Source organism: Aquarana catesbeiana, linkage group LG04 (genome assembly GCF_042186555.1).
Source record: "Aquarana catesbeiana isolate 2022-GZ linkage group LG04, ASM4218655v1, whole genome shotgun sequence".
NCBI lineage: Eukaryota > Metazoa > Chordata > Amphibia > Anura > Ranidae > Aquarana > Aquarana catesbeiana.
Window position 1 is genome coordinate 129,913,707 of NC_133327.1, and position 23,669 is coordinate 129,937,375.

Genomic DNA, 23,669 nt, shown 5'->3' on the forward strand with positions numbered 1-23,669 from the left:
TTCATTAAGGAACGAAAACAAGATGAAAATGGCAAGGAGGCACCTGTATTGTAGGGGGCTATGTATGGTGCAGAAGGTGGGGGTCTGTGTATTGTGCAGAGGGTGGGGGCTGTGTATTGTGCAGAGGGTGGGGGGGTGTATTGTGGGGCGCTGTGTATTGTGCAGAGGGTGGGGGCTGTGTATTGTGCAGAGGGTGGGGGGGTGTATTGTGCAGAGGGTGGGGGGGTGTATTGTGGGGGGCTGTGTATTGTGCAGAGGGTGGGGGCTGTGTATTGTGCAGAGGGTGGGGGCTGTGTATTGTGCAGAGGGTGGGGGGGTGTATTGTGGGGGGCTGTGTATTGTGCAGAGGGTGGGGGCTGTGTATTGTGCAGAGGGTGGGGGGGTGTATTGTGCAGAGGGTGGGGGGGTGTATTGTGGGGGGCTGTGTATTGTGCAGAGGGTGGGGGCTGTGTATTGTGCAGAGGGTGGGGGGTGTATTGTGGGGGGCTGTGTATTGTGCAGAGAGTGGGGGCTGTGTATTGTGCAGAGGGTGGGGGGGCTGTGTATTGTTGGGGGCTGTGCATTGTGCAGATGGTGGGCGGCTGTGTATTGAGCAGAGGGCGGGGGGCTGTGCCATTTTAGTTGACTAAAATGACTAAAATGGGACTAAAACTAAAATAGCATTTTAGTCAAAGACTATGACTAAAACACTTGCAGAAGACTAAAATTGGACTAAAACTAAAAAACCATTATAGTCCTAAGACTAAAACCAAATCGAAATTTGTATACACCACTCCTAAAGCACCTCAAAGAAGCTGCTTGCAGGACTTTTTTGGACGTCCTGCCAGCGCAGCGCCCCAGTGTGAAAGCACTTTGGCTTTCACACTGGGATTGCAGATGAGGCTTTTTTCAGGCACTTTACAGGTGCTATTTTTAGCTCTAAGGAGTGTGAAAGGGGTCTTAATGTTTATTTCTATGCCTTTTTACCATTGCCCAGCCTTACACTATATCAGGTCTTAAAACAGGTCCAGAACTACGGAAATAAGTACCAGTCTGGCATGTTATGCTCTGGCTTTATAATAACGAATTTGTGTTTGTTTTCTTTTTTGCTTGAAATGTAAGAGATTACTATACTGGACCTCTGGTATAATAAGTCTCTGACACAGGGTCTTGTTTGTTGTAATTCCAGGTTTCAGGTTGTATCCAAGAATTGTGGCTATTCCAGACTGATGGGGCATCATTAATTTGCTTTTTAGGTGACTGGGAGCAACCTCACCCTGCAGACATTTTTTTTCAGCCTCAGCCCTTTTCATTTGTAATATATGCACCTCGCGTTGCATTCGCTCCCTTCCAAACTTCTCTACATGTTTCCAGAAGGAATTGTTGAAATAGATATACAATTGCCAGTCAAGGCTGTTCCATCTTTTCACTTTCTCTTGTGTTTCCAAAGTGAGGGATTTCTTGGTGGTGTTATTTCTCCTATTCAGTGGAAAGGACAAGACATCATCAAATGACCAACAAAGGGCATCCTTCAAAAGAATAAGAGACTCATCAAAGTATTCCATGATAAGCACTAGTTTAAAGATTTTATCTATTGTCGCTTGTGCTGACTTTGCATTTTTAATGGTGTCAAGTTCATTGGGATCAAATCCGAAATCAAAAGTCATTAGGTTTTTAGCCAAGTGGCTTTTGTCCATTTTAACATCATAATATGTAGAGGTATTACTGAGAAAGTCTTCCAGGTTCTTAGCCTTTGCAAATGGCCCTTTGTTTTTATAATAAGAAAAAGCCGACTCCATTAGCGAAATTGGGTTCCGCAGGACAGTGAAATAAAAAGTGTCATTTGGCATTACTTTTTGAACCTGTAAATAATAGCATAAATCATTAGTTGGTCTCTGTGACATGAAGGGATGGTTTGGTGCTATACAGTGCCTTGAAAAAGTATTCACACCCCTTGAAATTCTCCACATTTTGTCATGTTACAACCAAAAATGTAAATGTATTTTATTGGGATTTTATGTGATAGACCAACACAAAGTGGCACATAATTGTGAAGTGGAAGGAAAATGATAACCATTTTTCTATTTTTTTTTACAAATAAATATGAGAAAAGTGTGGCGTGCATTTTGTATTCAGCCCCCCTTTGTAGATAGTTTATAGAAACACCTTTCACTGCAAATACAGCTGCAAGTGGAACCAATGGCCTTCAGAAGTCACCTAATTAGTAAAAAAAAGTCCATCTGTGTGTAATTTAATCTCAGTATAAATACAGCAGTTCTGTGAAGCCCTCAGAAGTTTGTAAGAGAACCTTAGTGAACAAAGAGCATCATGGAGGCAAAGGAACACACCAGACAGGTCAGGGATAAAGGTGTGGAGAAGTTTAAAGCAGGGTTAGGTTATAAAAAAAATATCCCAAGCTTTGAACATCTCACAAAGCACTGTTCAATCATCATCTGAAAATGGAAAGAGTATGGCACAACTGCAAACCTACCAAGACATGGCCGTCCACCTAAACTGACAGGCTGGAGCAAGAAGAGCATTATCCAGAGAAGCAGCCAAAAGGCCTATGGTAACTCTGGAGGAGCTGCAGAGATCCACAGCGGGAGAATCTGTCCACGGGACAACTATTAGTCCTGCACTACACAAATCTGGCCTTTATGGAAGAGTGGCAAGAAGAAAGCCATTGTTGAAAGAAAGCCATAATAAGTTCCATTTGCAGTTTGCGAGAAGCCATGTGGGGTACATAGCAAACATATATATATATAAAGATTGCCAAGACCCTGAAACAGAGCTGCAGCATGGTGGCCAAGACCATACATCGGTTTAACAGGTATATATATATATATATATATATATATTATATATATATATATATATATATATATATATATATATATATATATATATATATATATATATACACACACACACACACATATATATACACACACACACAGTATCTCATAAAAGTGAGTACACCCCTCACATTTTTAAAATATTTTATTATACCTTTTCATGTGACAACACTGAAGAAATGACACTTTGCTACAATGTAAAGTAGTGAGTGTATGCCATTAATGTCTAAACCACTGGCAACAAAAGTGAGTACACCCCTAAGTGAAAATGTCCAAATTGAGCCCAAAGTGTCAATATTTTGTGTGGCCAGCATTATTTTCCAGCAATGCCTTAACCCTCTTGGGCATGGAGTTCACCAGAGCTTCACAGATTTCCACTGGAGTCCTTTTCCACTCCTCCATGACGACATCATGGAGCTGGTGGATGTTATAGACCTTGTGCTCCTCCACCTTCCGTTTGCGGATGCCCTTATCTTGGTCTCATCAGACATAGTTGCAGTAATCCATGTCCTGCTTGTCTTCAGCAAACAGTTTTCAGGTTTTCTTGTGCATCATCTTTAGAAGAGGCTTCCTTCTGGGACGACAGCCATGCAGACCAATTTGATGCAGTGTGCGGCATATGGTCTGAGCACTGACAGGCTGACCCCAAAACCCTTCAACCTCTGCAGCAATGCTGGCAGCACTCTTAAGTCTATTTCTCAAAGACAACCTCTGGATATGATGCTGAGCATGTGCACTCAATTTCTTTGGTCGACCATGGTAAGGCCTGTTCTGAGTGGAACCTGTCCTGTTAAACCGATGTATGGTCTTATCCACCATGCTGCAGCCCTGTTTCAGGGTCTTGGCAATCTTCTTATAGCATTGGCCATCTTTATGTAGAGCAACAATTCTTTTTTCAGATCCTCAGAGAGTTTTTTGCCATGAGGTGGTATATTGGACTTCCAGTGACCAGTAAGAGTGAGAGCGATAACATGAAATTTAACACCCCTGCTCCCCATTCACACATGAGACCTTGTAACACTAATGAGTCACATGACACTGGGGAGGGAAAATGGCTAATTGGGCCCAATTTGGACATTTTCACTTAGGGGTGTACTCACTTTTGTTGCCAGCAGTTTAGACATTAATGGCTGTGTGTTGAGTTATTTTGAGGGGACAGCAAATTTACATTGTTTTTTTTTAATTTTTTTTATAAATCTTTATTTATGAAAGACAGGGTATCACATTGCAAAATTATAAACTGTGAGTATAGACTTACATCTATCTAGATAGACGGTTTTTAGGTGATATACCAGCCATTTTTTCTTATTATTCAACAAAAAAAAGAAGAAGGAATAATAAAGAAAGAGAAACAAAAACTTCAATACTATCAGTAATATATATGAAATACTAGACAGTCACATTTTAACTGGTGTAGCTAGTGTTGATAAAAAGAAAAAGGAAGAAAAACAAAAAAACCAACAGCCCGCCAGGTGACATAATGTAGAAGTGCGTTTGTCTTAGTCCCTGGACTATAATAATTTGACAAATCTTTTTTAAATTTTAAGCTAAGTTCAGTTGTGCAGACAGGTTACAAGGAGGGCCGAGTGGGAGCGCGCGGAGAGAGGGGGGCAACATACGCCTCCAACTAACCTCTCTCTACACCCCCGCCCCCCCGGCCCCCTACAAGATCACATGTAATAGCCATATAAGTACCATATTGCTAGTACACCCCCAGACCAGGGTGTCTCATGGCCATAAATCTCCAAAGACCGTCCGGTTTCTTTGCTTAGCCATTGCTTATTCGTCACCTGGCACTAAACATATTATCTTGTCTTTAAACAAACATCTGTAACTAGTTAACACTCAATGCAGTATTTAGGAAAAAGAAAAGTAAAAAAGAGAAGAAGAGATAATCTGGAACATACCTGGGAACCTGCATCCAGCTCCGCCCCCCGTCGAGGCCCTCCCGACAGCACCACTCCTACTAAAAATAGAACAGGGGAAGGGGATGTGTCTCCCCCAAGTGTTTTTCACCTTATTTTACCTTGGGTCTTGGTTCGCTGCTCCCCTTTGTGGGCCAGTAAGGCGCCCTTTCAAGGATGGATCAGCTAGCTCGAGAAGGGCTATGTCTAGGCTAGAAGGAATGTGACTTAAATCTGAGGTATATATTGTCCAGGGTTGCCACATCGCTGTGAAGCGGTCACGAACACCTTTACATGTGGCAATCCAATCCTCTGCCTCACCGATACCTCCTACCCTGCGATACCATTCCTCTCTGGATGGGACTTGGGGCCGTTTCCAGTATATAGGGAGAAGCCGCTTTGCTGCATTAAGCAGGTGAGGCAGTATACTTTTCTTATACTGGCGTATTGGCATGGGAGGAATGTGCAGCAGGAAGTGCTCCGGAGAGAGAGGAATGTCAATGCCCATGATATCTTTAATTTGTGATTTAATATCCTCCCAGTAAAATGTAATCGCAGGACAATCCCACCAAATGTGGAGAAGAGTGCCTTTGTGACCACAACCTCTCCAGCATAGTTCCGATGTAGCTGGATATATTTTCGCTAACGCTGCCGCTACTGGGTACCAGCGTATCATTATTTTGTAGTTCATTTCTTGCGTCTTAGAGTCAATGGAACTGGACCGCGTGAGTTGATAAAGGGCAGATAATTGAGCAGGGGTAAAAACTACTCCCAGGTCTCGTTCCCACGCCCTAATGTATGGTGGTTTCACTATTGGAGAAGCAAAGCTGAGTAGCTGATACAGTGCAGAGATCATATGTGGAATCGGCTCTTCATCTGCGAATAGGCATTCAAACGGTGTAAGGGAGGAAGTATCTCTTATGGAGGTCCCGTGTTGTTTGAAAAAATGGTGAAGTTGCCTATATCGCCAAAAGTCCATAGGGAAACTCCCTGACTGGGCTCTGAGGGCTTCTAGTGAGACTAATTTACTACTTTCCATCAATTTACCACAGCTGGCATTACTGTCATCCACCCAGGAACCAAAAAAACCTGTCTGTTCCCCAGGCAGAAACCACTGATATCCTCCCAGCGGAGCCAGAGGTGACACAGGGGGCGCCAAGTCTAAATTGGTATTAAGTCGGTCCCAGGCTTTCAGAAGCTGGGTCGTTAATGGAGACGCAAAAGTTGACAAACCTCTGTGCTCCCGGGCCAACCACGGGGCATATGCCAGATTTCTTCCCGCCATATATTTTTCTAAAGAGACCCATATTTTGGAGTGTGTGTGGAAGCGCCAATCAAGTATCCTTTGTAGGACCATAGCTCGATAATATTTTTGCGCGTCTGGAAGGCTCAGGCCCCCTGCATCCCTGTGGCGCCTCAGTAATCTAATGGCGATTCTCGGTCTCTTATTGTTCCACACAAACGTGGATATAGTCAAATTTACATTGTTATACAAACTCACTACTGTACAATGTAGCAAAGTGTCATTTCCTCAGTGATATCAACGAAACGATATAATAAAATATTTCCAAAAACGTGAGGGGTGTACTACTCACTTTTGTACAGAAATGGACTCAGAAATAGAAACAAAAATGAAAAAAAAAAAAAAAAATATATATATATATATATATATATATATATATATATATATATATATATATATATATATATATATATATATATATATATATATATATATATATATATTTTTTTTTTTTTTTTTTCATATATATATATATATATATATATATATATATATATATATATACACACACATACACATACACACACAGGACAACCCCTTCCTTCTAATATAGGTGTCTAATCGTGTTGAGTGACTAAGGGACACTAATTTTACAAAGCTGGATCTTAACATGATGTAACCTCGCCCGTCCCCCACGGAGAATAGAATGGATATCAGTAGATGATAATGCATTAAAAATCTAAAACATAGATGAGTATCCAATTAATTGCACAATGGTGTAGTGGTAGCACTCTCGCCTAGCAGTAAGAAGGGTCACTGGTTTGAATCCCAACCACGACACTACCTGCTTGGAGTTTGCATGTTCTCCCTGTGCCTGTGTGGGTTTCCTCCGGGTACTCCGGTTTCCTCCCACACTCCAAAGACATGCTGGTAGGTTAATTAGATCCTGTCTAAATTGTCCCTAGTATGTATGAATGTGAGTTAGGGACCTTAGATTGTAAGCTCCTTGAAGGTAGGGACTGATGTGAATGTACAATGTATATGTAAAGCGCTGCGTAAATTGACGGCGCTATATAAGTACCTGAAATAAATAAATAAATACAAATACATTCAAGTAGGATATCCTTTTTTTAAAAAAAAAATGGTTATCTCAAAAACATCCCTAGAGGGCAGCACCACTGATTTAGTCATTGGATAAAAAGCAATTCAAATCCAGCTCAATGTTCATGCCATATGGCTGGATAGTGCGTAATTTATACAACCATTTTGTCTCATTTTGTGAGACTGCCCTCTTCATATGTGTTCCCCTCCAATGTTTAGAGATCTTGTCAATTCCATAGAAGGTACAGAGTGTGGGGTCACTGTTGTGAAATTCTTTAAAATGTCTCGACACACTATGGTTTGGGAATACTTTTTTGATGTTTGCCAGATGCTCGTTTATTCTGACTCTAATGCCCCGTACACACGGTCGGATTTTCCGATAGAAAATGTCCGATCGGAGCGTGTTGTCGGAAATTCTGACCGTGTGTGGGCTCCATCGGACATTTTCCATCGGATTTTCCGACACACAAAGTTGGAGAGCAGGAGATAAAATTTTCCGACAACAAAATCTGTTGTCGGAAATTCCGATCGTGTGTACACAAATCCGACGGACAAAGTGCCACGCATGCTCAGAATAAATAAAGAGATGAAAGCTATTGGCCACTGCCCCATTTATAGTCCCAACGTACGTGTTTTACGTCACCGTGTTCAGAACGATCGGATTTTCCGACAACTTTGTTTGGCCGTGTGTATGCAAGACAAGTTTGAGCCAACATCCGTCGGAAAAAATCCTAGGATTTTGTTGTCGGAATGTCCGAACAAAGTCCGACCGTGTGTACGGGGCATAAGTTGTCATGTAGTTCGGCCTACGTATTGGAGTGCATAGCTTGGTTCTGATTTTAGTGGCTGAATTCTATGACCACTTGATCCCTAAAAATGAGCCCATAAAAAAAATGAGGATGTGCCTGTAAAGGAACTTTACTTTCACTTGCAGAAGAGGAGAGAAATTACGATTGCCCCTGAGGGGAATGCTTGAATGACCTTTCTTTTAATTCAGAGGTCCACAAAGTGAGGTGAGTGCCCTGTATTTACAGTGGTGGAAGCAGAGATAAGGATGCACATTAATTTAAATCATTTTCGAGCACCCTGATCACTACTGGGGAGTCTACCCTTATTTGTTGGTGCCTTCTTTTGTGTCATCTTTGGCTCTCATACTATATGAACTGTGACTGTCTATATGTCTCAGAGCTGTTGGACTTTATCCCTATGTATTTTTAGAATGATGTTTTTTTGTTTTTAGCGCTGTACTATTTTGTATTCTTAAGTCTTTTTAAGGATTGCAATATACTGACCTTAAGTGTTTAACTGCTTACGATAGGAGTATTATTGCTTTTTTGCGTTGACTGAATCCATTCGTTTACCCTGTACACTGACTGTAAGGAGATGCCTACTTGGCACTGCAACCATTTATACAATGCTTTGTATTTTTTTCAGCGAGTACAGGGTGTTCTCTGATTGGACGATGTGGATATTGTGGATATTGTGATGTCACCACTCCCCCTTGTCACCTTGTCCATATAGAGAATGCTGTGAAAAATATACAAGGTGTTCTGTGTTTGGCTGCAGTACTGAGTGGTCAACCACCTTTGGTCAGTGTGCAGAGGCACAGGCTCAGAGAATCTGAGCAGGACCCGGAAGAATACTGCAGTAATTTCCAACTTCCTTGTTCCTCAGGTACGAGATTCATATTTACATTGTGGCAAGTTGGACCAATGTAAGTACGCAATGCAGATAATTGCTTGAGTTCAGCTTTAGAAACCTGGGTCAACTCACAACAGTCCATATTTTCCCTGGAAAGTGGCAGAGAATCATTTTGAATCCAATAGGGCTGTACATATTGGATGTGTAAAACACTTTAATTATTTAGGGAAATTATTTAGGTTGCATTGTCCAAGTGGACACTGTCATTAGCAGAGATACTAAGCCTAGCTTATTAGAGACTGTTAAAGTGGTTGTAAACCCGTTTAAAAAAATCCTAAAAAAAAAAAAAACCTGCAAGGCAAATACATAATGAGCTAGTATGCATAGCATACTAGCTCAATATGAATTACTTACCTGAGATCGAAGCCCCCACAGAGGTCCTCATTCACCGCTCCGGTGGCCAACAGCTCCCCGGGGGGGGGGGTTACTTCTAGGTATCGCGGCTCCAGCGCTGTGATTGGCCAGAGCTGCAATGACGTCCCTCCTGCACATGTGCGGGAGCCTCCGGTAACAGCACAGTACAACTGAAGCAACAGCACGTACCTGCCGTTGCTTCAGTTTGCTTAAGTGCACATGTGCTGATGACATCGGCACATGCAAATACAGGGATATCTCCTAAACCGTGCAGGTTTAGGAGATAGCCAATGTAGCTACCGGTAAGCCTAATTATAGGCTTGCCTGTAGTATAAAGTGGTTGTAAAGGGTTTACAACCACTTTAAGAGTTCTATAAAACTTGTTAAAGATTTTTTATTTTAATGTTCCCTACCCAGTCGCCTTGTTGCTGGTGGTGCAGTTTCCTCACTGCTGATTTAATGCATATCTTTTGGAAGATCTTATCATGGAAAAAGCCCAATCCTCCATCTGTATCAGCATGGAAGGGTGTGTTTAATAGGGCTGCACCTTTATACAAGGCTATATACATTAGTAGGGGCATACCACAGAAATTTGATAAAGTGTGGGGCAGTTGGATGAATAGTGAAACTACGGTGGCGGATTGAGTGGCACCTAATAGAATACACCTGCAGTGGGATTTAACATGTATGTAATTGTCTGACATATCGTAACGTACCATTGACTGTTACTAAAAAATAGGTGGCCTTATTATTTTGTTTTTGTCACTGAGTGAGGGTCTGGAAGGAGGAGGAGAGAGTCAACACTGAAGAAATGTAAATAGTTTATTTTTGTGTGTGGCCCGTTGGGTCTTGTGTATACTTGTTATGTTAAAAAGCAATGAATAAAACTTTTCAAAAAAATATTTTTTATTTCATCTGTGTGTCTACAGTACGTTTTACCTTAACTGCACATATATTGCAGGCCCGTAAAGTATAATCACTTGCTGTCAAGTCACCTACCTAGTACGTAATTTGACTTCAAGTGGTTGTACCTGGGTGATGCCCCATACCGTTCTTTAGAGCTGACAGTCGGCTTTCTTGTAATAGCAATTGGAGTGGCTAACTAGCCACTCAATTGTTATTACAAGCAGCGGGAGGGGACTACCCTCCCTCTTCCGCCTTTCATGGCTCTCTCTAGCTCTACCGCCCCACTGGGACACCCAAGCTACTAGCCAGCATGTCTGTCAGCTATTCGGAGATCCATATTGATCGGGTCTCCGCTATGGTAACCCTGGAAGCCATGACATGACATCACTTCTGGTATACCCTGATGTCAACAGCTCCATTTTTTGAAAATCAATAGTATTCAAAAACATCAATCTTGGTGTTTTGAATGCTTTCTAGGGCAGAGGACAGCCTGTTGCTGTCACAAAGGATGTTTACATTCCTTCTGACAGCAATAAATGTGATAAAAATAAAATTGAAAGCAACAGTGTAAAAAATAAAGAATATTAAAAAAAAAATAATAATAATTAAATTATTAAATTTGCCTGCGTGTTAGCAGGCAAAGGGGAATGCGCGCATCAGTCCTGCACGCACACGATCGTCCCACATGTGAGGTATCGACCTGAATGTCAGATCATGGAGACTAATCTCTGTTCATCTAAAGTGGTAACCCGTAAAAGCTTTTAAATCGTAGCCAATAAGTATTAAAATAAAATTTGTTTGTTGCCGTCGCGGGGAGGGGGGGGGGGGATTCAAAGCGTGACATGTTTGGAATCTATTTACTTGATGTAACTTGCTGTTTTAAAAAATACAGCCATACCCCACTTTTAAGTACACAATGGGGTTTATTTACTAAAGCTGGAAATTGCAAAATCAGGCTCACGGCTGCTTAGAAACCAATGAGCTTCCAGGTTTTATTACCAAAGCTTGATTGAACAAGCTGGGGTTAGAAGCTCATTGGTTTCTATGCACCAGTTAGCCTGATTTTGCACTTTCCAGCTTTAGTAAATAAACCCCATTGCGTACTTAAAAGTGGGGTATGGCTGTATATATGTTTGGGAGCTTTAAGGGGTTGTAAAGGTAAACATTTTTTCACCTTAATGCATTCTATGCATTAAGGTGAAAAAACTACTAACAATACCGCCGTCCCCAGCTCCCCCGTTTTACTTACCTGACCCCTCGAAATTCGGCTGCTCGTTCACGTCCTCGATTCCGCTGCTCAGCCTGGCCGCTGATTGGCTACAGTGGATGGATTGGAAGCAGCGCAGCCATTGGCTCGCGCTGCTGTCAATCACATCCAATGACGCGGCGCGCTGGGGGGCGGGGCCGAGTGATACAGCGAGCGGCTATAGCCGCCGGCTGTATCACGGGAGCGCGCCCGCAATAACTAACCACCATGCGAGGGAGCTCGCATTAAGGTGGTTAATTATTGCGGGGAGGAGCTGAGACAGCCGCCAAGGGACCCCAGAAGAGCAGGTTCGGGGCCACTCTGTGCAGAACGAGCTGCACAGTGAAGGTAAGTATAACATGTTTGTTATTTTTAAAAAATAAAAAAAATACCTTTACAACCCCTTTAGGTACTTTTCTAGCAAAAATAGTGATTGTTACATGCCAGCATAGGGCACCACAGTGTGGGGGTAAGAAGCAAGATTTTCATTTAGTGAAAAAAGGTATTTTATGCATTTTTCTAGCAAAAAAGCCACAAATCATAACATAGAATTTTAAAGAAATAAAATGGTGCGTGGTTTTGATGGTACTTTCCCACTTTACTATCTTGTGATTCAAATTCCTAAAAAAATAAATAAATCCTAAAAATAATATTGCACCACAGTAACACACAATATACAGTATACTGCCTTTCACTGTTCATCATCCTCAGAGACAAGCTCGCAAACTACATAACAGCAGTATACTAAGGAATCTTACTTAATACAGAAGCTAAATAAAACCAATGCCCACTCAAGATATTGGACTGTAAAATAAAACATTTCCTTAATCATAGGTGTGCTGATAGACCTCAGCCTCCTACCCAAATTATATATGGTTATGCTACCACCTTAAAGTCATTGTATTAATTCAACTTAATATTCAGTGTATCCCACTAGAACCTTCAAGGCCCTGGTGCAAGAAACCACAAAGGGCCCCCCTGACCCCTGGCCAGGGCCCTTCCCTCCGAGCCCGGTGGTGGAACTTCAGGGCCTGGCCACGAGTACGACCTTTGTGACCCCTGTAGTTCCGCCACTGGTATCAATATATATATATTTTTTGTTATTTAATTTTTTACAATTTTTTTTTTTAAATATAATTTATAATTTTTTTAGGAGCCCCAGGGGACTTTGGTGAGATATCAGGGGTCTAAGAAGACCTCTAATGTTCCACCTTTGAGACAGAGAAGGAGACTGAGGATGCAATCTTAAAACTCCTTCTCTGTAGACTCAGCTACACAGAATGTATGGGCAGGAATAGCTCTGTACAGAGCTTCCTGTCCATTCATAAACTGAAGCATAGTAGACAGAGTTTACTATGCCACAGTTAAGAATGGACAGAGTCAGTGATTGGTACGGAGCACAGCGGGCTGGAGTGCACATGGGGGGCAGCTGAAGTAAGCTGGATAGAAGGAGCGGCAAGGGCAGCTGCATATAGAGGAATTGATCTCTTGAGAAGGCTACATCACCAGTGCCTTTCCTGTCAGATGATGTGCACTGTTACAGTGCAGGCCTCGGGGTTCCAGTAAATTAAACCTCTAGAAAGTAAAGGAAGATGGCTGTATATGACCTTATTGAAAAAGGCCACTGTCAGAAGAATGGGGAAGAAAAGAAAAATAAGGTATGCATAGAATAAAAAGCCTGGAATTATCTAGAAGTAGAAGTATCTGTAAGTCTAAAAGTCGCTTTCACCTCTGTGAACCTGAAGCGCATATGATGGCACATGATGTTGAAATTCTTATTTCCCTTTTCAGAAAAACCATCCACATACAAGGCTGAAAAAGGTTTTGGGTAAAAGTAATATGTAAAGCGAACAGGTAAGGCAAAGTTCAAGTTGTTGAATTCACCATAGCGCAGAAGGATGTTCATGATGGTGCTGCTGGCTGTTTTGTGGGTCTTCAAAAAAAAGATGTTTCTCTTAGGCTGACAAGACCTTCTGCCTTTATTGAGCAGCATTTTCCTGAGGTTTGTTCTGTTCTCAGATCTGAAAACAAAATTATAGTTTTTTTCTTCATGAGTACGCATTTTGAGTTTATTATTGTTATTTTTACGCAATACTCCCCTCTGCAAACCCTCTTTCCCTGTTCTGCACCTCTGAATACCACTCCATTCTAACACTTTAAAGGACTTTTCACCATCTGGTTCCCTGCTACTCTCATTGGTTCCTTTCACCGGCCCCTATGTCACCAATGGACACAGTAGTTATGTATACATTGGTGGAAGGAACCACGTATCCCTGTGGAGAGCCAGGAGATTGACACTCCTGAATGTGTTAATTTACAAAGAAACTTCAGCTGGGGATTTCTCTTTATTGGAGAGGTATTTATTGGTGTGGACAGCAGGAGAGGTAAGCATTTACTTTATTCTTCACAGGTACATATTTTATTTGTCCTTCCAGTTTAGTCACAGAATCATTTTCAAGTATAACTGTATTCAGACTACAGACATTCATATATTTACTGTGTAGCGCCCCCCTGATCCCCTTTATCAGAGAGAGCTGACATTTCACCTCAGAGTGCAAGTTGCTAGGCATGATGGGCTGTGGACAGTGTAGAAAAATGGGCGCCAGTCACGTTTAATGGTGAACAAAAGTGAGTTTATTGCGAACGCAACAAAAATTCAGAGAGAGAGGGGTAGGGCACAGGACACTCAATAACAAGCAGGCAAGCAGACTAGCAGACCCTTCAAACAAAATTGGAAAGGTAGACATCAGTACAGAAAAAGAGGCCTTTAAGCCGTACCCAGCAATCTGTACTTTTCTAGTAACAGCTGTCTCCTATAGCAACAATAACACCTCCTTCCAGCATCCTAAGCAGCCAATTGTCATGTGATAGAGAGAATGTATCATTAACCCTGTGTGAGCTCTGGAACCATCCAGTACAGAGCTTAACCATGGTAAGGTCTGTGGAGGAAGCAAGCTGCAGAAAATGTGAATATAATTGGGTCACAGGGCGTTTTAAAAAAGTCTCTTTAGTGCTTTACAAAAATATCTAAAATAACTTTTAATGTTTGGACCATGTCACTTTGATCTTGAACAACTGTGATGAACTCCTGCAAACAATTTGTGGAGTCTTGTTATCATTTTCGGGTATCTGATATTTTAATTATCTTGCATTATCTTTCTATTATCTTTACATATTGATAGCCAGCTTGGGAAATACCTTAATTATGGCCCCTGACATGTCCAGAGAAGGGATGAGGTTGGGGCTGGGGTTCTCTGTTACCATGGGTTATAGGTGAATTCTGTAGGTTTGAGATTTCTTGTGGTCCTAATACATTTTGGTACAGATTTACCTGGGAGATTACTTTAAGCCATAGAGCACTACGTGGCCTTTAAACTATGAACCCTAGAAGGGTAAATATGGGGGTGGTCTTTTGGATAAGCCAGCTTTGATACTATAATAGGGGGTTACAGAGTAGCCACAGTGTCAGTAAACTAGAAGGTATTGTAGGGAAAGCATAGAGAAAGCTGACAAACTGCATAAGTAGAGGTTAGGGTCCATTAGGAAACTGTATTTTAATTCTGATTGTTAGCTCCTTGGGCAACCAACACCTTTTTTTATTATTAATATTATTGGAGACTATTTTGTCTTTCATTTTATTTTTTGTTGATTTTAGGTCAGCAGTCACTTTTAGCTGCTGTCCCATCCATGACAAACGTTTTGCTGCAAGGCTTCCTTGGGGAAAAAAATGGGCTTTTGCTTCATAGGCTGGTGTTGTCATTTCTTTATAAAGTCAGCAGGTTTTTGTTACCTTACTGCATTCTCTGCATCAAAGTTAAAAACTTTCTATGTGTAGCTCCCCCCTCCCCAGTCCCCTCCAATACATACCTGGGCTCGATCCAGTGCTGTGCCCGAGAGCAACGGCTTTCTCTGCTCTCTCCCTCCTTAAAGGGCAGATTTAAATTTAAAATTCTGAAAGCAACTATACCTCTTAACATATAGGGCAGGTGTAGATAACTAAATACAATATGTGATATAGTGGACCAAACTAAATCCCTCTAGTATCAAGATACATATTTCCACCATATATGATACCTTTGGTTACTATTTCATAACAGAGACCAATGTAACCATCTTATGATTGAATCATGGACCATATTGGAATGCTTAAGCATTATAAGCTTAAAAAACCTTGTCTCCAGGGAAGCTCCAAAGGCCCAAGAAAGACTTTTTTACTTTTTTTATCTCCCCCGTATACCCTTTACCCACTCTGAACTCTTCTCTCTCATAATTAACAAATCCAATTTCCTTGCAATGCATGAGGGAACCTTTCTCTTGTGCATATATCTGTCTTGTACCTGGTAGAGGCCAAGCTGATGGGGCTTCTTCTCTTAAACCTCCTGTCCAATACCCCCTGGAGTTGATGATAGTGCGTAGAAGCAAAACTAATGGCATGCCTATGGTAGGTCCTGACACTATGGGCATTCAGATGACATTCTGGATACTTTTGGAATGTTGTGAATACTAGACTGGAACTTGGGCAGAATGCTGTCACACAATGGAGACAGGAACTCACAGATGTAGAAATCAAAGCCATAGTCAAAACGAGCAAGAGTTAGCAACAACCGGACTCCCATATAAAAAGGAACGCTCATGATTATGTAGCAATATGGACTACAAGCATAAAGCACCGTACCTTCTAGCATTTTAAAGTATCGCTTGTCGCTCTAGTGATCAATGTATCCAGGGACATCATATCATATGCCAAATAAAAGGATTGTGGGAGGAATAGTCCTCATGTCAGATAGTTGCTTTGCACGATTGTGTGCCAGGACTACATATCGGAGATCCGCTGCATGAGCGTCGCTACACGAGTTCCTGTTTGTTCGACATCAGAGCGATTTGGTCGTTGGTAAGAGGGCAAATTGCTCGGCCTTTATCCATTCTTTGTCACAGTTACATTGAGACACTCTGCACAGACATCTTTACTCCAAGAACACTTTACTGCATTATTTGAACACTGTGCTCAGACATCTTTAGCTTTCCTCACTACAAGGAATCTACTGTTCCCACTACATCCACACGGATTACAGTTAACGAGCTCCGACAAGCCGGTGAAGAACATCCAATCTGCAACGTGGACTTTGCCATTACTTATAGAAAGGCCCCTGTATTACTATTCTCTAGATCCGCTTTCCTTTCCTAGGATAGCGTGTAGGCTGGCTAGGTTCAATATTTTACAGTGTGGTAGTATAGGCAGTTAGCTGAAACATCTGTTTAGGGGGTAACATTTTTGCTAAAGTGTACATTATATATATTTCCCTTTTATTTGGTTCAAGTAAAATAATCATAGAACCTAAATACATTGAGTTGTCTGATTATTGTCATACAGTTTTACAAGGATGTCTGAACCCAGAGTGTCAGGTGGGTTGGAAAGTTCACCAGGTCATGGTCGTGCAGATGAGCAGGTAATTCTAAGGAGTCCTCTAGGGGGCCAAGCTATATTTGGGGGCTCGTCCGGGATGCTATCTGCAGCTGGCCCTAGCCAACCTAGATCGGAGCCACAATCTGCATGGGAAGCCACCTCAATGGCTGCAGTTGCTTGGGGTAGAAGTCATGGGACCCCAACTAACAAAAGCACCGTTCTGGAGATCTTGGGAAATTAGCACAACGAGAGGGAGATCAGAAGGTGGCTGAGATCAAGTCAGGGCACTGATAGAATGGCAGAAAGAGGTCCCAGTGTGCTTTCAGGTGGAAGAGGTCCATCTAATGGAAGAAGTGACTGCAAGGGTGTTCCCACTCAAAATGGAGAGAGGACAGACTGAGAAGCTACCCTTGGCAAAAACTCACAAGAAATGTCCTGTACTTGTTGGAGCCAAATCACAAGGGGCCAGTGCCCCTCCTCTCTTCTTCTACACAGATATGAGTCACTTAGTCGACTCGATAGCCTGGTGAAGAATGGTTCTGAGAGTGCTAAGAATACTTTTTTCAGGACAATTACCGATGCCTGTGGAAGAAGACAAGTTTGAAAGATGGATGAGCCAAGCTTTACAGGCTATGGAAGAGTGGAGTGGAGACAATGGCTTAGTGAGAGCCTTCGAGGCCCAGCAGCTGATATGATCTATAACCTGAGGATGGGCAAGAGGACTTGTGTTGCCATGGACTAAATCGATGCCTTGTGTGCTGTTTTTGGAAGAGTTGTAACTACCGCTGATTTGATGTATAAATTCAACCACACTCACCAGCTGAGGGGGGAGAGTCTGTCCGAATACATCTCCCGAGTAAACCGGATGCTACATCATCCTCAAGAAGCCCAAGCATCCTATTGTGTTGAAATTGATGAAGAGGACCCAGGTGGTACCCAGCTATCCTGAATTGATAAGAGAGGTGCGAGAGGAAGAGGCTCTGTTGGAAGAGAAAAGTCGATGATCAAGAGACTTGAATTCTGCTACTGGGAACATAGAGAAAGTGGTGGCCTGCACCATCCATGCAGAAATGGAGACCCTGATGAAGATAGTGGGACTGAGTCTGAACTGAAGGGACCAGCCTGCCTGGATCTCCATAAACCAGTTGCAGAACTTGGGCCCACAGAACTGATAGCCCAGGTTGCTCAGGCTCAAACTCAAATGTATCATGCTCTGATGTGAATCATGGAGACCCAAGAGAAAGTTCAGGAGCAAGGAACTTGGGCAAATGAACAAAAACTGTACCCAGATGTTACGGATGCAGAGAGGTCGGACATTGCCGAGCTAAGTGTCCCAAATTCGGCTTCAGCCCTCAACTCCTCAACAAAGTCCTAGGAGCTTTACAGAAATTGCTCTTTCCAAAGCCATCAGGAAACTTCAAGGGACCTCAGTGAAGGAGCTAGTTGAGAGTCCCAAGGGAAAACTCGAAGGACAAGAGAAGAGACCAGAAGAGAGCCAAAGGAAAAGGAGGACACAAGCAACCAGTCCTCTCTAACCCTCCAGTGCTTAAGCATGCTATAAAAATAAAACCCTCAGAGAATGGAAGATGGGGACAGGAAATCAATACACACCCTGCTAAATGAGCAGTTAAGCCAAATCCACCACCTCCAACGACGCTGGTTAGGGCACAAACCATAGAGTCGCCTGTGGGAAACTTACACAAGAACTTAGTGGGGCCTTCTCCCATAGTATCAGTACAGATAGAGGGCATCTACACACAAGCACTGCTGGATACTGGTGCCCAGGTGGCACTGCTATATCGAGACTTTTACCACCAGTACTTGAAGCATATTCCTTTGATGAGCTAGAAATTTGGGGTATCGGGACCCAGAAGTGCCCATATGATGGTTACATATCCATCAAAATAACCTTTGACTCTGCTCTAGCAGGAATACCAGAAACCTTTGACATTGGCTGTCGTACGCCCCCGACTGCCTGGAGTTGGCTGAAATTCCCTACTGATAGGCACCAACACCAACTTGGTAAGAAGGCTACTCACTCCCTTGGCCTTGGAGGGTGCTCCTGTTGGGAAAATTCATCCTCAGTTGAGACAAGCATTCCAGAGGATGTTGCAAGAAAAAAGAAGGCACCTGCGGAAGGAGTTGGAAGATTGTGGCGACTGATCACCCAAGAGAGGGCGCTGTAATCTGGGGAATGGCCTGTCTTAAAGCCACAGTCAAATTGTCTTGGGACTAGCCGGGTCCGTACATGGTGGTAGAAGCTGATCCCGCAGAAGAAGAGGTTGGGATAGAATTGGTTCCAGAGATTGTACCCACTCAGGCCTTGCTAAGAGGGCGAATTCCTGTTAGTGTGCGGAATGTCACTAGCCAATTGATCAGCCTAAAGCCTCAAATGGTGATTGGGAAAGTGAATGCTGCCACTCCGGTAGCAAAGAATGGAGTAGCCCAGAAGGGAGACAGAAGAAGCACCACTGTTCACAGCCCAAATCTTCCCTCTGCTTGGGAAGAGAGGATAAAAACTCAGATAGCTCAATGGGAGAAAATGTTCTCCAAGAATGACTTTGATGTGGGCTGTGCTAAGAGCGCTCAACTTCTAATTCGGCTGACTGAAGATAAGCAATTTCGAGAGAGGGCAAGGTGGGTCCCCTTGTGCAACTTTGAGGATCTTTGACAGCAACTGGCTGATCTAAAGAAATCAGGGGTCATTAAGGAGTCCAGAAGCCCTTATGCGTCACAGATTGTGGTAGTAAGGAAGAAGAATGGGTCCCTTCGGATGTGTGTTGATTATCAAACTTTGAATACAAGGACTATCCCAGATTAATACACAACTCATCGCATAGAAGAAGCCTTACATGGCTTATCAGGGGCCGAATGGTTCAGTGTTTTGGATCTAAAGAGTGGATACTACCAGATTCCTATGCACCCAGAAGACCGAGAGAAGACGGCTTTTATTAGCCCACTTGGGTTTTTCGAGTTTGATCGGATGCCACAGGGATTAACTGGAGCCCCTGCCACTTTCCAGGGACTGATGGAGAACACAGTGGGTGATATGAACTTGGTAGACGTATTAGTCTACTTAGGTGACATTGTGTTTTGTCAAACTTTGGAAGAGCATGAGGCCCGATTAGAGAAAGTTTTCAGCAACTACATGACGACGGGTTGAAGCTATTGTTAGAAAACTGCCGATTCTACGAGACTTCAGTCATATACCTAGGACACGTGGTATCTGCCGAAGGGATAGCCACCGACCCTCAAAAGTTGGAGGTGGTCACGTCTTGGCCTCGTCTAACTACCGTCACCGAATTGAGGTAATTCTTGGGCTTCTGCTCCTACTACAGATGATTCGTGAAGAACTTCTCACAGATTGCTCGGCCGTTAAATGAGATGTTACAGAAGCAAACGGAAGGAGAACAGCAGAAAACCCAGAAGGGGGTGCCAGGAAGCCTCAAGGATACCTATCCAGGAACAATGGACATTGAAGAGTGAGAGGTCCTTTGAGCGGTTGAAGGAGAGCCTGGTTGAAGCCCCGGTGCTTGCCTCTGCTGACCCCTCTAAGCCATATGAATTACATGTGGATGCCAGTAGAGATAGTATTGGGGGAGTGTTGTAACAAGAGTCAGAGAGGAGACTTCGTCCAGTGGCCTACGTGAATCGCAGCCTCACTCCCCCTGAGAAGAACTATTCTGTGCACAAGTTGTAGTTCATGCCTCTCAAGTGGGCTATAGTGGATAAACTACGGGACTATCTGTATGGAGCCACCTTTATGGTGAAGACTGATAACAACCCCCTGACTTATTTGCTATCTACTGCCAAATGGGACGCCACTGAACATCGGTGGTTAGCTGCTCTGTCCGAGTTCCAATTCAGTCTGAAATATCGACCGGGAGTGGGAAATAGAGATGCTGACGCTCTTTCTCGAAGACCTCACTCCACCCAGAATGGTCAGAAGAGTTGGGTTAATTTACCTCTTGAAAGAGTACATGCTGTGTGTCAGGGAGTGGAGTGCACTACTGCAATCTGACCCAAGTACGCAATGAAGAACTGCCTCAATTGACTAAGGAGTACATGAGAACGGATGAGCCGGAGGATCCATTAGGGAATCTAATAAGGAAGTCGTTGTCAACCAAAGACTCTCAAATATTGCTGAATAGCACCATTGAGGGAACCAAGGTGATTCATAGAGAATGGGAACAAATGAAGCTGGAAGAGGGGATCATATATCGAAGAGGTCCCTCTGAAGAGTCAGAAGGTTTAAGCCAGTTGTTCCTTCCTGAGAAACATTGTTTGACTTTGCTAACCGCTCTACATGATGTTCATGGTCACTCAGGGATCGATTTTACTGGCCGTCCATGAGAACAGAAGTAGAAAGCTACTGCCGCTCTTGTGTCTGGTGTATCCAGAGAAAAACTTTACCCGGCAGGGCAGCCCCAATGGGTCATCTACAAAGCCAAGGGCCAATGGAGTTGGTGTTCATTGATTTCTTGTGCCTGGAACCTGATCTAAGCGGAAGGAGTAATGTCCTGGTTGTGACAGATCATTTCACCGGATATGCCCAGGCTTTCCCCACCAAGGATCAACAAGCTAATACGGTGGCCAAGACACTAGTGGAGAAGTTCTTTGTTTATTATGGGTTGCCTTAGCGCCTACATTCGGATCAGGGTCGGGACTTTGAGAGAAAACTGGTCCGCAGACTATGTGAACTCCTAAACATAAAGAAACCCAGGACTACCCCTTACCACCAAGGGGATCCACAACCTGAGCGTTTCAACCGCACTCTGTTGAACATGCTGGGAACCCTCCCATTAGAGAAGAAACAGCATTGGGGAGACCATATCGCTGCAATAGTTCATGCCTACAATAGCACCTCAAATGATTCTACTGGATACTCCCCCTACAGATTTTTAACGGTTTCTTTGGAGCAGGATTATACATAGGACTTTATATGTAGTTTATATTACTTTCAAAAGATGGCAAAATTGAGATAAGGGTCAGGCTGGGGGACAAGACTTAGTGAAAATGCATTACATTACATAGCAATGGAGAACTAAGTAGGATTTTTCCATCCTAGAGATTTCAGAAATCAACATTTAGATACGCAAGAAGCATTTTTTATTTATTTTAAAGTTATGCTATGTACCTGAGAACATGTAATCAAGTATATCATATTTCATATTTGTTTGCAAAAGTGGGAACATTCTTCAAGTCAAGCATTTCAACATAGACTGTAGTTGTTTTACATAAAGAGATTAATGGGAGCTGATTTTTGGCTTTCAACTGTCCTGAACTGTACATGTCGGCACAGTAAATATTTATCTGATGAATTATATTAGAACTCCACACTAATTTGGTTTGTTTATAAATCCACCTACCTGTCTGGGACTTTGGAATACCAAATCTGTAAGATCAGGAGCATTGTACCAGTTACAAAGAGAACAGCACTTGCAATTTGCAGATACGGGATATTTCTGTAGACATAATATAAATAAGATATTTAAGCTTTGAGGCAATTATAAAACACATAAATATCAGAAGGAGGAAACCAATTATTTCCTGTCACATGACATTGACCTATCCACAAGTGTTTTCTGCTGCAATCTACGGAGAACACCCCAAAGGACATTACATGCCCCATGCTAGGAAGTATTTCCATCAATATAATATGGTTTACAGAAGATATTACCCTACGGACTAAGACTGGGATGCCATTAAAGTTCATGTGCATGTAAAGGCAGGTGTCCGAAAACTTTCGACAATACAGTGTATATTATATATGGGTCAACTTTTAAAGAACTGCTAATACATTTCAGGAAATATAATTCAGGTTCTTCTTCTACTTATTTTCCAAGAAAACTAGCCTTCAACATCAGATGGTCTTTAGACATATTAGATTAAGGTGACTACCAAAATTTCATTGTCTATGCATATTGTACATTATTTTGTCTAGTTTCCTGACCAGTGCCCAGCTGTGATCTAAAACTGGCTACACCAGGGGATAATGTCATGTTTTGAAAACCCTATGGGAAAATGAACTAAAGATGTGAAAGTTAAATTTCCATTAGATCCTAGATACTAGGCATATCTGCAGAGTACCTCCAAAACCTTTAGAAAAATTGAGACTTTCATGGTATAGGAGGAGGAGGAGGCATGCCCCCTTCAGGGCACACAGCAGTGGTAGTTGTCTAAAAAACCCATCACCAGGTTTGAGCACAGTTACACAAAAGGCTGAGAGTATGCCTAAATCTATACCAATACCAAGTACCAAGAAAGTCTGCATTTCCATAGGAACCCACAAGACCAGGCTAGGACTGGTACATTATTGCTCTGATGTGCTATAATAAACTGTACTATACAGCCAAAGATAGGTTTATACAGCTTACATTTCTCCAGCATGTCTACTATGCTCCTCAGCGCTTGGCTACCATCTACCCCTCTCTTCGTCTAGCAGCTCTCATTGTCAAATACCCGCAGCCTCATTCTTCCATATGGTTTGGTCCTGCCCTTCACTCCAATTTTATTGGAAGGAGGTTGTGTTTGACCTTAATAGGGTTTGTGAGTTGACTCTAGGTTTTCATCCCAAATTACAGCTTTTGAATATTTTTGAGGACCTCCTCCGTGCAGATATGTTATTTTTTATCTGTTATGCTACCTACTATGCTCGTAGGGTGATAATAATAATAATATACAGTGACCATGGGAGGGTTAGCTGTTTTCCATATATTATATATACAGTCAGGTCCATAAATATTGGGACATCAACACAATTCTAATCTTTTTGGCTCTATACACCACCACAATGGATTTGAAATGAAACTAACAAGATGTACTTTAACTGCAGACTTTCAGCTTTAATCTGAGGGTATTTACATCCAAAACAGTTGAAGGGTGTAGGAATTACAACAGTTTGTATATGTGCCTCCCACTTTTTAGAGGACCAAAAGTAATGGGACAATTGGCTGCTCAGCTGTTCCATGGCCAG

At 42.5% G+C, this 23,669-nt stretch overlaps 1 protein-coding gene across 1 annotated transcript; it reads right to left on the reverse strand.

Moving 5' to 3' along the window:
• Positions 1-1,040: 1,040 nt before the first annotated feature.
• Positions 1,041-22,121, reverse strand: LOC141141410 (galactose-3-O-sulfotransferase 2-like). Its single transcript, XM_073629058.1, has 3 exons — positions 22,063-22,121; positions 13,019-13,310; positions 1,041-1,841 (listed from the first exon to the last, which is right to left on the reverse strand). The coding sequence occupies exons 1-3, from the start codon at positions 22,104-22,106 to the stop codon at positions 1,041-1,043; spliced, it is 1,137 nt and encodes a 378-aa protein (XP_073485159.1). The 5' UTR covers positions 22,107-22,121.
• Positions 22,122-23,669: the final 1,548 nt, after the last annotated feature.

Excerpts from the sequence above, each read along its gene's own strand:
- LOC141141410 (XM_073629058.1), bottom strand. The coding sequence starts at position 22,106 with ATGCTCCTGATCTTACAGATTTGGTATTCCAAAGTCCCAGACAG. Across the intron at positions 13,311-22,062 it reads TATTCCAAAGTCCCAGACAG|ATCTGAGAACAGAACAAACC; the intron begins GTAGGTGGATTT and ends TTTTGTTTTCAG. Across the intron at positions 1,842-13,018 it reads TGCGCTTCAGGTTCACAGAG|GTTCAAAAAGTAATGCCAAA; the intron begins GTGAAAGCGACT and ends TATTATTTACAG.